At 45.6% G+C, this 15098-nt stretch overlaps 1 protein-coding gene across 1 annotated transcript in view; it reads right to left on the bottom strand.

Moving 5' to 3' along the window:
* Nucleotides 1-2136: 2136 nt before the first annotated feature.
* Nucleotides 2137-15098, bottom strand: part of LOC114614974 (ubiquitin-conjugating enzyme E2 E2) — a 274943-nt gene continuing 261981 nt past the window's right edge. The window contains exon 6 of the mRNA XM_028760602.1: nucleotides 2137-2959. Within this exon, the coding sequence (XP_028616435.1) occupies nucleotides 2862-2959 (98 nt within the window). The 3' untranslated portion in view covers nucleotides 2137-2861. The remainder of the gene's footprint in view (nucleotides 2960-15098) is intronic.

Here is a 15098-nt window from a genome sequence, read left to right as displayed (position 1 = left end):
AACTCACAAAGATGAGGGACGGTTTATCATCTCTTCATATCTGATTGGCATCAACCCCAAATGGTTCTAGGCAAGCAAACACATGTGGGACAGGATTTCCTATGAGAACTGTCTGGATCTCTGCCTCTGAGATAACATTCTTTTTCTTAAAAAAAAAAAAAGATTTATTTATTTATTTTTATTTGTTGGCATGTGTGGTGAGTGTTGAGTCTACACGGAGGCTAGCAAGGAGAGGGTGCTGAGTCACTGGGAGTTAGTTATAGTCAGCTGTGTGCTGCATAACGGTTGAGGAGCAGAGCCCAGGTCCAATACAGTATCCTCTTTTAAGGTCTGATCCATCTCTGCAACCCCAATAGACACTGTCAAGTAACGAGAAGCAGAGCAGGTAGGAAATGCGGAGTGTAATATAGTTGATGTGTTATTTAAAATATATGCCAAATGGAGCTGACATTTTCAGAGATAGGCAAGTAGTGCAAATACTGTACAAACCATAGCAGCCAGGGACTACTGTAATCAGTCAAAACAAACTTTACAGAAGCTCAATGTTTTCCTGTCTGAGTTCTAAGCCTCGAGTAAAAATAAACATGCACAGTGAAGCATCTTGGCAGCTGAAAAGACTTCTTGTGGTATGTTAATTGTAAGTGTTTTATAGTAAAGAAAGAACTGGTCTAGTCCTACTATCTGGTCTATATTAGGGACTGGCAAACCCACAGTCATACCTGGCAACGGCTGCTGGGCAGAGGTTTGTTGGAGTGGGTGAACTCTCGGTGGCTCCTTTCGCTAGTCACAAAGGTGACAGAATTCATCAGTGGTGGCAGAGTCCTGGGACTTGGGGACAGGATTTTAGATAAGGCATGCTCAAATCACTATGAGAAAGAGAGCAGAAGGCAGTGGAGATCCACTCCACAGTTAGAGAGCTGGCTGCTATGCCAGCACCCACACCAGGCAGCTCACAACTGATGGTGACAGCACCAAGGGGTTCAACAACTTCTTCTGGCCTTGGTGGGCACCCACACACATGTGATATACACATACACAGATATACACATACACAGAAATAAAAATAAATTTTAAAAAATACCCATAGGAACTTTGGCTTAAAAGTATCATTTCAAGGGGCTGGAGAGATATCTCAGTGGCTCAGAGCACTGGCTATTTTTCTAGAGGACCCAGATCTAATTCCCAGCATCTACCTCATAGCTCTCAACCAGTTCTAGGGGACCCAATATCCTCTTCTTGCCTCTACCGCCACTGCCTGGTCTCGGTACACAGACACATGTGCAGGTAAAGTACCCATGTACATAAAATAAAATTTAAAAGTTACCATTTCAAATATTTAAATTTACTTAAAAATCTTAATCACTTACAACTAACAAAACCAGTATATTTTAAAATAGATATTTACACGTTGAAGTAGGGAGAGGTGTGAGACTTCATCAGTTATACCACTTAGCAGTAAAGATGTTATTTAATGGAGTGTACTGACTGGCAGAAGAGCCAAGCCAGAGTCTGAACGGCACCTGCAAAGCAGTGCTAAACCCAGCATGGACCACTGCTCCCTCTGTCTCAAGTGGCACACCGCTACCATCTAAGGGTTGAGTCGCCATGCCTGCCACTGACCCTGTGACTGTGACCCACACTGCTCCCTCTGTCTCTGGCAACACACTGATGCAATCCTCAGCAACTGAGCCACTGTGCCTGCCGTTGACTGTGTGACCGTGACCCACACAGAGGAGTTTGCTTATACCAAAATTATGGAGGAAAAGGAAGAATGAGCGAAGGCCACACAACAAGCACAAATTTAAGAAAAAGAACAATGAACGTGAAAGTTTCTGGGTGCAGCCATCAGCTTAGACGGCACATTCACAAGCAGGCTGTTATTACGGTCATATTGTCATTGCTGAATAAAGATGGCTCTAACAGAAAGAATGGCAGGCCAATATGTAAAATGACCATGAAATCAGCAGGCAGCTGGAGACATCCCACGTGCTAATAAGCAGCTCTCCTACAAAGAGCCTTAATGATCTGAGGTAAAGAGCACACAGAAAACTAGCAAACTGGGAAGAGGGCAGCCTCAGTGCATGTGGGGCTGCATAGGTCACTAGGACACAAAGCAGAGGCTGGTGCAGAAGGGCATTGATCCGCCACAGTGATTTATTTAGGCATTAATAATACAAGTATACATCAACTGATCCACAGTCAAAAGTGGCAGGTCCCTAAGAAATTTACAAGCACTTAAGGAAATCAAAATACATATTATTTTGTTCAATCTGACAGTCTTCTGTGTGGGGGACAGAAGGCTTGTGATAGACAGGGTCTCAGTAATGCACAGTGATTCTGATTGGACCTTTTGTACAAAACCTTGTTCCCAGTAGCATGCACCCACCAATAAAGACTTCAGTACAAAAAATTAACCCTAAGCACTACATTTAAGTAGAAACGAGATATATTTCTGAACGTGTGTTTTCCCCGAAGAGCACATAAAAGAAAAAGAAAAGATAAAACAAACAACCAACAACAAAAACCCAAACCATATAGTAACACAAAGTTCTGTATGAAAGGTCTTACTAGCACAGCTCCAACATGGTTTGTACTTAAAACAGAAGTTCCCATCCACACTACAGTGGGGGAATCCCAAATCTTTCAAGTTAACAGAAACCGAAAAGGGAATAAAAGGGAGAAAGAGGGCCAGAGAGAAGGGGAGGAGGTGGCGGCAGGAAGAAGGAGGGACAAATGACATACCATCACAAAACAGTTTAAATTTTAATAAAAACAGGAAACAGAACGGAGGTCTGGAGGGGCAGGTGGGCTATTGATGCACTTGGTGAATGTGCTTGCACTCGGCTGGCACACGCAGGCCCCTAGGTGGCGTACCGCTTGGTCCACTGTCTGGCCATCCGGTCGTGCTCAGCTCTGTTGGTCATATACTGTGTGGCAATACTGCCCACCAGAGGGTCAGCTGGAAGAGAAGAGAGCCAGGAGTCAGTAAACACCAGTGTGTCTGTCCAGGACAACATCAGGGATGAGTGCCCTGAATACTGGCCCAAGTTTACGTTCACAGCTGTTTGAATGCCCACACGGCAGCTTCTCTGACTGGCAGATGAGCTATCTACCTCTGTGTTACCAATACCCACTTCCTGACAAGCTTCATTCTCTCCCTGTCCTCGCCATATACATCTCAGGCTGTTCCCCTGGTCTTATGCCCTGAGAGAGCACAGGTGGGCTGTGGGAGGGGGCTGCCCGATGGATGTGGGGTTCTCCCCACAGCAATGGCTCTTGAACCCTGTAAAGATGGCCACAGCTAAGTGGAATGTGGACATAAGTGGCGGCTGTCCTTCCCTCTGACAAAACAGGAGCGAGAATGCCTCCTCCCTTCTTCATTCCAAGTCCACACGGCCCAGTATTACAGAAATATTGATAACTGCTTAACAAACCCCCTGTAGATCTCCCAGGGGCTGGCAGGAGGAAGAAGCTAGATAAAGGGAATCACAGGTGGAGCAAGGGACTCAGGGGGGCCTGCAGCCAGCCTGCTGCCCTTGGCCACAGTGTGTGTTTGTGTGTGCGTGCGTGCGTGCACGCGAGCATGCATGTGCATGTGGTGGGGAGGGGGTGCCTCTGTGTTTATTGGGAAAAAAGTGAAAGCAATTTCCCAGCATCAGCAGCTTTCCAGAGAGTCTGTCATTCATCCAGTTTACTCTGGTTTTCCCATTTCATTCTTCTCCTTGAAGTTTATTTCCTCTATATTTGGTGTTGAAAATGTGGGTTTATCAGAGCAGTTACCCGAAAAGGGATTAACAGGAGAATGGCAGCAAGAGTGAATGGCGAATATAAACCAGTAGACTGTGGAGGACACCTGTGGTCAGCACTGTCTGTGACCAAGCAAGGCAGGTGCCACAGGAATATCAGGTTCCTCATCAGAAGTCCCACTAAGACCCAGCCTGAGTTATCTCGTTACCTCAAGGAAGAGGCCAGTTCCAACATTCACTCGGACCACAGAAGTCAACAGCCTAAGGGCTTGCTCTGCTCTTCTGTGACCCTCCTTCAAACGTCGACGTCACTGACACTACCTCCTCAACCCCACCCAGCCAGGAACCACAATCCAGAGCAGCAACAAAGCAGACATCACTTGGTGCAGACTGGCTAGGCTACTTCTTAAAACTGTGGTCTTTAAGCTGAAGCCAGGCACTGACTGTGGGGCCCAAACAGTGGTGCTGTTTTGCTGTCTTGGATTAAATGACTTGTTCCAGGATCGGGCAGCTTAAAGCGCAAAGTTGAGGGTCCCTCAGAACACATGCTACATTCTACAGATCTTGTGTTAGTGACACACTTGGTCCATCCCACACATAGCCTAGCTGAGTGAGTTACAGGCAGTTGTCAGCCACTATTCTGGAGGAGCTGCCAGTGTTCTGAACGGCTGAGGCATCTCTTCAGCCTTCTGCTGTCCCCTGCAGTGGATGCGATTCTCAGATGCAGGCACAGATCAAGTTCATCACCTTTAATAGCTACAGGCGCTCATCCCACCACAGCAGGTGTTTGTTTTCCCATTCTCCACCGATCGTATTTGATTCTGATTATTTGCTATGAGAACTAACACTACAAAGCAGGCAGGGTGGCACATGTCTGTGATCCCAGGACACAGGTGGCTAAGGCAGGACACACATGAATTCAAGGCCACCCTGGGCTACACAGCAACAATGTCTCAAAAATACCATGGTCGCACAGGTCACAGTCATATCTAACACACACACGCACATGCACACGCACACATGCACGCACACGTGCACGTGCACACGCACACACACACAAATTACCTTTAAGTGTGGTAAGTGTCCTTAGGGATGTGGGACTGCGCTGGACACTGAACCCAAGGCCGAGTTCACGCCTGGCATGCAGTCTGCTGAGGAGAGATGTCCCTAGCTTGGGACTGTCCACATAGTATTTACACAAGTGCTCCTGTGGGTGGGAAGAATAGCTGCCCTGTGCTAAACAAGACTCTGGGAACAAAACAGGTCTTGCTAGTGTCTGCTGCAGTTACAACATTCCCAGAAAGTGCTTGCTGATGACCAGTGGCAGCTGGCTGACTGCAAGTCAGGGATGGGCAGCTGACAAAATGACTGGGCAAGGCAGGAAAAGCACAGGAACATTAGGGCAAAAAGCTGGCACACCAGCATAGAACAGCCTCACTAACACCTCATTGCCACCAACAGCCAACCCAGAGAGAAGCCCTTACCTTCCTGTCTCTATTGGAACAGAAGAAAAGCTTGCTGACTGACAGCACCATCTCTGCCCAGAGCAACCTGTACTAGCACACATGGACCCAAACCCTGCACTTTCTCTTGGCTGCACATGCAGATGGGTCACACAGCAGCTCCCAGAGCTAAGAAACGATATGACGACATAGTAATCACACACACACACACACACACACACACACACACACAAACACACACACACACACCACATCCTACACACACACTTTAATAATAAAATTGCAAAGTTTACTAAAGTCTTAAACCCCTATATATTTCCTACTTCTTGAATCACAGAAGTTCATATTATGATGGGAACATTTAACTTTGTCTTAGGCTGTCCTTAGTGCAGACTTCTCAGTATTTAACCACAATAAACCCTAATGCATGTCTAAGGTCCACTCTGCTCTGCTCGCCTGTTCTGTGGTGTTATCTCTTCTCTTTTAATCCAGTTTTGAGGTCTCTTGCCATGTATAGGTTAACATTTTAAAGTGATGAAAGCAGTCAATCTTTCTTTAATATTTTCTGGCGTCATGTCATGCTTACAAGGACCATCTCCACTTAGACACAAAACTGTGGAGTGCATCTGGATCTGTACTTGAGTGGGTTTTTTTTTTTTTTAGCTATTATTTACTGTGTGTATGTGTGAGTGAGTGTGTGCGCGTGCGTGTGCATGTGTGTGTGGGTCAGAGGACAGCTTGCAGGAGATGGTTCTCATGTGGGTCCTGGAGATTGACTTAGGTCACCAGGAATGGCAGCAAGAGCCCTTTACCTGATGGGTTATCTCACTGGCCTCTTTTTCAAGCAATCTCTCTTTGAGCCCAAATACTTTATATATAGTATTGGGTTATACCTCAACCACTGATTGTTGTTTTCCTGGCTCCAGTTAGAACTTCACTGTTGTAGATTTTGGAACGTAGGTGGGTGAGTCTGTACTATACCCACTAATTTTCCTTCTCTGAACTTTCAGAACACTGATGTGATCAGGTTTGGAGCAATTAAGTTCTCTCCCCCAGGGCCACAAGGCTCCTGCCTATCTGCAGGATGCTGCAGTACTCTGGCATTCCCCTGCTCTGCCAGTTAAAGTATTAAGGATCGCGTTGTTATCAGCAAAAGCTGTGGTTTTCTATGTTGGTGGAACTTACACTATTAATTAGGGGTCTAATGTAAGGCAGAAAGATTGAAAGATGTATTTTAGGGGTGTCTGTGTACAGCTCAGAGAGGGATTTAACGAGCTTGTTAACCTTCATTTGCTGTAACATGATGCCTCAGTCAGAAGGAGGAGACGGGTCTTCCTTTCCGGCTCCAGCTCGTACTTGCTTGATGGTAGTGTCTGTGATATGTTGGCTCAGTTTATCATGGCAGAAGAAAGGTGGAGGGTGGAGGAAGCTGTTCAAGGGACTCACAGCATCCAGAGAGAGAGAGAGAGGGAGAGAGAGGAACCCATGTACCCTGCATGGCCTGTCCCCAGTGACCTACCTCTCCCGAATGACCCCGTCTCCTTAACGTTCTACTCCCCCCGAGTAGGCCTACGGGCCAGGGACCGAGCCTTTACCACAGTGCCTCTAGTGGGTATTTGAGATCCACATCAAGGAGAAAATGATTTTAATTAAATGGCAGACATGCTAAAACTAGATTTAAATTGAGAATAAGAAGTAAAACTGAGTACACCTAGCAAGATTTGCTGTTATTAGGTAAGGGTTAAGGATACTAAAAGAAGTGTCAAGAATTCCATGTTCTACAGACAGTCATATTTCCATTTGGGACTAATTAGGAAGAAGATGCCCTGTCTGAGCTGACTCCAGAAGTCCTTATCACACAAGGCAAGGGAGAGCCAGGAAGCCTGGGGAAGCTGGGGCCTCCAGCTTTGGGAGTAAGGTGTGTGCTGCTATGGAGGTGCCCTGCTTTCTTTCCTCTATAAGGCTGTGAGAAGGTGACTCCACAGGAGGGCAGCACCTCTGGCATGGAGGCGGGAGGGAAGCTTGACCGTGGTCCCCTGCTGAGGCTGAGTCAGGTGAGCTGTGCAGGCAGCTGGCCGGCTTGGTGATTTGCAGTTGCACCCAGGACCACTGCTGTCTTGCTTGTGTATCAAGAGGCCACTGTTAGGCAGAGGGCGCTCCAGTGGCAGAGACTGGTGGAGATCACTGTGGGACAGAGATGTGTGTAGCCTATCTGCTGGGCAGCACTTCTGAACTTTGTAGGAATTTGAACACAGCCATTATTAAAAGTAAAATGATATAAACTTATAATATTAAAAACAAAGGCAATAGAACCTTACACACACCCTCCATTGTTTGTCTGCCTCCTGTTATTACCTCTGTCTGGGCTCATCTTTGGTGCCCACTGGCATGGTGGAAAGTCCAGCATGTCTCAGGACCTCTTGTTTGAATTGAGTATTCAATGAGGGTCATGTTGGTAGCTTGATATTGGAATATGCTACAGACTGGGCCTGATCCAACACTTTGTTGGCTGCCAGCCCTAGACTTAGTGAGTGATGAGTCACAGGCTGACCATGCAGATCATACTGCAGTGTGATAGGTGCTGAGCTCTCACCTCTGAGACATGCAGGAAGGCCTGAAACCATGCATGGGACTGAGGCCTACACACACCCTGTTTCTATGTTTGCTGACAAGGTGGCAATGGCACCAGAGAGAGTGTACGTGGCCTTCCTTGTCACCCCTATTCTCACCATTCACACCTGTCATCACTAAGCAGAATAAGGACTGAGCATGAGTCGTGCAATAGGGCGGCTGACCCTCGATGAGGGCAGCCATTGGATGAGGAAGGGCTGAGAAGTGTTCACAGCATACATAGTTTGTGAGGTCTCAGCTTGCTACGGAGAACAGCCTGGAATTTAAAGCATGTGAACTGCTAATTTCTAGAATTTTAAAGGTTTCAGAATGCAGCCAACTGTAGTAACTGCAAGAGTAGAAAACAGCATTGTGTGTAAGAGGGGCCTATGTCTGAACAAGGATGGTGTTGACACTAACAGGTCAGTTTCCTATGTCCTCCTGGGCTTCACTCTGACTCATTTCTTAAATGAAAATATCAGGCAGCACTCATACAGAAACTATATTCATTTACCAGACACAGCCATGGGATGCAAGCAGAGAACAAGTGAAAGAAAAACAGCCTGGGCTTTCTGGAAGAATCATTTGGCCACATAGGACCCACATGAAGAGCACTGCACTGTGTTCTTGTTTGCAGATCATGGACTAATGTTCTTCCTAGCAGAATGTGAAATAGATTCATGTACACAGAGGTATGTCTCACTCTCAGTCCCTGCCTCCGCCAGCTGCCAAGCATTTACTAGAGCATTATGGAGAAGGGGTGGTCAAGGAGCTTGGGCCAGCATCTGGTCTTGAAAGGTCAGAGAGCTGGGAAGGGAGCTTGAAACTTCCTGATGTGATGCTGCCTCTGGCCCTATCACCAGAAGGCTTGGAGGACATGTCAGGGTTTAGGAAAGATGCCAGGAAGACAGTAACTGTGGGAAGGTGGGCTCAGGGACATCGTTTGCAGAACCCTCAGCTCCCAGCCCTGGGGAGCCAAGCCCTGGAGAGAGGAAAGAGGCACCTGAGAGTCACACAGAGGGACGAGGAAATAGTTCCAGTTGAGTATGGCTTTGGGACTCATCAGACAGACCATTTAAGAGATGAAAGGGACTTGAACATTGCAGGATCTGCCAGACATTGTCCAGGGACAGAAAAACACGAGTCAGGGAGATAGCACAGACAGTGTGGAGAGAAGGAAGCCTGCTTCCGAGGAACACTCTTGAGACTGCTCAGTAAATGGTGAAAACACACTAGCCACAACCTCAAAAGACAAGTTATGTGCCAGAGACAGCTCCAGCTCCGCTGCTAAAGTGTTCACCATAATTGTAGCCATGTGGACACATTTGCTCCCCAGCCCCTGAAACTGTGACATGTGATCCCAGGGGACCCAGAAGGATCCCTGGGGCTTCTGGCCTGCCAGTATAGCTGAAGCAGCGAGTTCCAGGCTAAGTAAGAGACACTGCCTCAAAAGAATTAGGTGGAGAGAGACTGAGGAAGACATTTGACACCAATCCCTGGCTTCTACATGTATTACACACAAAGTCGAATACATAAATAACAACATACAATATATACTTTTAAGACTTTAAAGATGTCGTTAAGTCTCTGTGTCAGCACATTGAATCAATGTGATGTGAACCATGGAGTGTGCAGTTAAGGGCAGATCTTGGAGCTCAGCACAGATGACACATTTGCTAAAAGCCACTGGTAGCAGTTCTAGGCTTAGTTAATCAAAACTTCCCAATAGTGGCTCAAAACCAGAGACCCACATGTAACTTGACTCAAATTCTATAGCCCAAAGCTTCCGATGCAGCAAGCAGTCCAGAAAATAAAAATGTCAAGATATTGAAAGAGATACTACAAAACAAAACAAAACAAAACAAACAAAACAAAACAAAACAAAACAAAACAAAACAAAACAAAACAAAACCAGTCTCAAGGAGATATAGTTCACATATTGCACAATTCTCCTGATTAATGATTGCATGCCAATGCTTTTTTAGTATATTTGTGGCTACGCAATCTCTACCAGCTTAGTTCATTATTTCCAGCCTTTTCCACAGAAGCCCATTAGTAGTCTTTCAGACACCCCTCCAGCCTCCAGACACCCCTCCAGCATCCTGATGACTGCAGACAGACAGACTACACAGTGGTGAGCTCAGCTTGCATCTGGTTGCTCCCAAACCCTTCCTACTTGGCTATTTCCCAGGCCTGTTGCCCCTTTCAGATTCAGACATTTTACCCCCCACCCCCCCATGCTCAGAGTCTCATCCTAGTACAATATTACCTAAGGCCACCTGCTCCACAAGAATGGACTTCAAAGAGAACAAGAGGCCACTGGGAAACATAGAAATACAGTAAGGGGAATGAGAGCATTTGTGACAGTTACTATAGACTAGACAAGATCTAGAAGCACCGAGGAGACAAGCCTCCGGGCTTGTAGGAGAGGGATTCCCAAGGCTGGGGTAACTGAGAGGGGAAGACCCATCCTGTTATGGGTGGCACTCCTCCATGAGCTGGGGTCCTGGACTGAATAGAAAGGAGAAAGCAGGTTGAGTACTAGTGTTCATGTATTTCTGTTTCTAGACAGTGGATGCCATGTGACCAATGGCTTCATCCTCCAGGTGTCAGGACTTGCCCTTGAGTTGTGAGCTAAGATAAACTTTCCTTTCTCAAGTTGCTTCTGTTGGTAGTTTGTAACAGCAACAAGAAAGTAACTAATACTCTGTGTGTGTGTGTGTGTGTGTGTGTGTGTGTGTGTGTGTGTGTGTGTGAGGGCGGGCTGAGGAGTGAATCCAGGGCCTTGTACATGATAAACAGGTAGTCTGTCACTGAGCCTAGGTACCATAACAGAGTTTGTACTAGAAATACAAATGTCACTTTTAATTCTGCATTAAACAAAAGAGGAGGGGGGAGGGAGAGAGGGAGAGAGAAAAGAGGGAGGGAGGGAGGAGAGGCCCTAATTTGTAAATGCTTCCATGGTGGGCAGTCACAGCTTCACAAACCAAAGCATATTTGGAATATGCTTTGGAGGCTGCATTTTGCCGTCAAAATTAAATGTGGTAATGTGAACTAAATCTCACAATTCCATTTAAATTCTAAAATAGTTATTTTTATAGCAGCCTTATGATGTTTAAGTCATTCTCTTGCCCTGAAAGCCTTAATGAATACTTAAAATATCTCCACCTATTTTTCTATAATTCACCACATTTGTTTCTGTTATAAATACGCTTCCTGGATTTGCATAGAGATTATATGTTTAGCACAGTAGGGGGCGGGGAAGAGGAGTAACCCACCATCCCTGTACTTACATCTGCATGAGCAGTTATACTTTCTCACTTGTAAATGAGTTATCATCTGTCTAGCTTATTCTTAACATTGCCTCCACTGTTCTGAGGGGCTGAGGGATGGCAACACACACTTTTGTTTTGCAAGGCTGAAGGACCTTTTGTGGCTAAAGTTTGGCTCCCCTTCTGTCTGAGTAGCCGAGCGGGCAATTTTGGTGGCCATACTTACTATCTTATTTCATTTAGGTCTAGAAAAACAAACAAGACGTGCAGGCTACAGGAACATGTGCCTCAGTACTGATGTTTGCTGGGGGCAAACATCAATAGAGTGGGTACCCCTTTAATGATAACCATTTGTTAGTACTTCATACATGGAATGCTTTTACTTACGATGCTTGCTTCATCCTTGGATGGTTACTTTGAAGTGAAGCCTTGAAAGGATGCAGTCCAGATAAAATAAAAAGGCTCACAATAAAAGAAATTAAGGAGGCCTCACTCAGCACATGCATTGAACTTCAAGTCTGCAGGGACAAAGTGGGGAGGAGGCAGGGTCCTAAAGAAGACCAGGATAACTCAGAAATAATGATTGCCTTTCTCTTGCAAATTAGGTTTAACAAGCACCCAGAGAGCTTTACATATTTAAATTACCTGGCCTGTTAATAGCACAGAAAAAAAATCAGTAAAATGTTAATTATGTATGCAAAGATAAGAGCATTGAATACCAGGATTTGCCTTAAGATACCTGTAACAGCCACTGCGCTGTCAGTTCATGTCCAGTGCAGGAGCCAGACCTGAAAGCTCCTACTGGAGGAGCAGGCAGGTATGCGTGTCTCAATCCAATAGTATTAAAGCACAGAAGAGAGGAAACCAGCGGAAGAAGGACAAAGACACGCTCCAGGTGGACAGGGCTGCTGACTCTTTAACCAGGAAACCTCCTTTAACTTCCGGTGCAAGTAAGTGGATTAAGATCGGAAATAAAAATAAGCTCAGTAATTTAAGTTTAATTCTTGCTTTTTGACTAAGCTTAAGCCTCTGTGAAGTTCTTCTGACACAGGAGAGCCCCCTCGTAACCTAGTGTGTGTGGACTGGGACAGGGGAGAGGGCAGGTCAGGATGCTGGTTGATTCCAGGGCAGGAAGCAGGATGTTTCCAGCCTTCCCTACCCAACGGTTCTGAGATTCTTTGCCCCTGGGAGTAAGGCTAACTGCTTAATCAAATGCATTTGGAATTCTTAAAAGGTTCATGGCTATACTAACAAGCCAGCCTCAATTTACAATGAAGTTATAAGCTAAAATTAGGATGAATAATTAAATCTCCAGGGAAAACATAAATATAAAACTTCAGTGGTTTAATGCCATTAGCTGGTGATTTTAGTCTGTCAAAACTAAGGTTAGGTTAGCAATGCTCTGCCCACACGTACATGCAAGCATGCTGCGTGTTTGTGTTGAGACATTAATTTCTGAGCCTTATTTTGCTGAACTCATTGCAATTTCTTTTAGTTTTTGGTGTCTGCGGTACACATGTGTGTGTACATGTGGTACGTGTATAGAGTCCAGAGGTCTATATTGGATGTCTGATTCTTTTCCACTTAAAATTTTTCTTTTTAATTCGAGCGCTTTTTAAATTATTTTCATTAAAGTTACATAGTTCCCCCCTTTTAGAAATTCTTTACTCATATATTTCATACCTACTGAAAATTTCCCTCCCTATCTTCTCCCATCCCCCATCCGCTCTCCTCCTGACCCACCCTCCTCCACTTCCTCTCAGAAAAGAGCAGGTCTCCCAGGGGCATCAACCAAATATGGCATAGCAAGCTACACTAACCAGGCACATGGTCTCACATCATGGCTGGACAAGGCAACCCAGTAAGAGGTCCTAAAGGCAGGCAGAGTCAAAGGCAGCCCCTGCTCCCACCGTTAGGAATCTCACAAGAACACCAAGCTACTCAAGCCTAGCATATGCAGGGGACCTAGGTCAGACCCCACCAGACTCCCTGATCTCTGTGAGCCCACATGAGTCCCAGTCAGTTGGTTCTGTGGGTCATGTTCTTGTGGGATCTTTGATCCTTCTGGCTCCTCCAATCCTTCCTACCCCTCCTCCACAGAACTCCCCGAGCTCTGCCTAATATTTGGCTGTGGGACTCTGAATCTGTTCCCATCCATTGCTGGATAAAGCCCCTCTAGTGTCTCTGGTGAGGATTTTGCTAGGCTCTGGTACCAACACATCCTGCAGGTAGGAAGAACTGCAGGTCAGAGATTCTGTGTCTGGACTGGAGTCCCCGTGAGGGTAGCTGGTTTAGGCTCCTTGTCGCTCATTACTAGGAGCCTTCGTCACTCCATCAGTGTCGACCTAGTACAGTCCATGGGGTTTCATCTCACTAGACTTCTACCTCCCCTCATCCTGCATCCCCGATCCCCCTGCCGCCGGCTGCTCCCAGTCCACCCTCAGCATCTATCTCACTTCCCACTCCTAGGGAGATCCTCATATCTCCTCTTAAGCCCTTCTTGTTATGTATCCTCTCTGGTTCTGTGGATTGCAGCATGATTTGCCTTTGCTTTACAGCTAATATCCACTTATAAGTGAGACACACATCGTGTGTCTTTCTGGGTCTGATTACCTCACTCAGGATGATTTTTTTTCTAGTTCCATCCATTTGTCAGGAAATTTCATGATGTTATTTTTTTTTAACAGCTGAGTAATACTCCATTGTGTCAATGTACCACTTCTTTTTTTAATCCACTTTTCAGTTGAGGGACATCTGGGTTTGTTTCCAGTTTCTGGCTCTTAGCAATAAAGCTGCTATGAACATAGCTAAGTTACTTTCTTTTCAGTAGGAGAGAGAGTCCTCTTGAGGTAGATCAATTCCCAATTTTCTGAGAAATTGCCATGCTGATTTTCAAAGTGGCTCTGTGAGTTTGCACTCCCACCAGCAGTGGAGGTGTGTCCCCTTTACTCCACCTCACTGGCACTGTCACTTGAGTGTTTGAGTGTAGCCATTTTGACAGGCGTAAGATGGAATCATTTTGTGGGTTCCAAATGGCCCAAACACCTGAAATTGCCTGTACGGTTAGTGGATCCTGAGAGGCATTGCCTTGGCTACTAAAGGCATTTTAACATGAATCCTTCTGACATAACCATAAGTGCCCTTTGAACTCCTCCTCTAAGGGGCGCTCAAGGTCAGGCTGCTGACCTCCTTGGTTAAATTATTCCTAAGTCTTTTCAAAAGAGATTTGTTTTCTTCTGATCGTATGAGTATGTATGAGTGCCTTCATTATGAATGTGTAACACGTGTGTGGCTGGTGTCCATGACGCCTGGAAGAGGACACTGGACCCTTGGGATCTGGGGCTATAGATGGGAACAGAACTCAGGTCCTGTCCAACAGCAGTGCATGCTCTTAACCACTGAGCCATCCATTTAGTCTCTACACATCCTTTTTGATGCTATTGCAAATTCAATTGTTTCCTTTCTTCTTCAGTAAGGCCAGTTGTTTATAGATAAGAACATCCAGACTTTTATGTCTTGATTTTATACCCTGTACTGAGTTCATTTAGTTCAGAGTCACAGTTTCTGAGAAAGCTAGTCTATGTCTAAATCCAGAGAACTACCGTTAATGGTTAGAAAAATGAATACAAATGGAAAAGAGGCATTTAGAGAAACAAATGCAAATCCCCAGAAACAAAGGGCAACTTTGAAGTGGCTAGTGTACAATCTACTTCAGTTTATTCACACAGATCATAGCTTACATTATCTGTGAACAAACCAAGAGCATTTGTGGTATGCTGCCACATGTGGAAACAGGTACCAAACTAATAGAGCAGCATGCAAGGGAAAGCTACTTCTCCACCAGTGCACAGACCTTCAAGAAGCACTCTGCTTTCACAAGTGTAACACATACCTTTCTCACACTCTGGGCTTCAGAAACAGGGCACATACCAAATCATTTATTAATTTTTAAATATTTAAGTAGTCTCTCTCTCTCTCTCCCACCCCGACCCACCACCCACCCCCCC

The sequence above is a fragment of the Grammomys surdaster genome, unplaced genomic scaffold (genome assembly GCF_004785775.1).
Source record: "Grammomys surdaster isolate TR1022 unplaced genomic scaffold, NIH_TR_1.0 126546, whole genome shotgun sequence".
In the NCBI taxonomy this organism is placed as follows: Eukaryota; Metazoa; Chordata; class Mammalia; order Rodentia; family Muridae; genus Grammomys; species Grammomys surdaster.
Note: the sequence above shows the minus strand (reverse complement) of the source record. Positions and strands in the feature narration are given on the sequence as shown.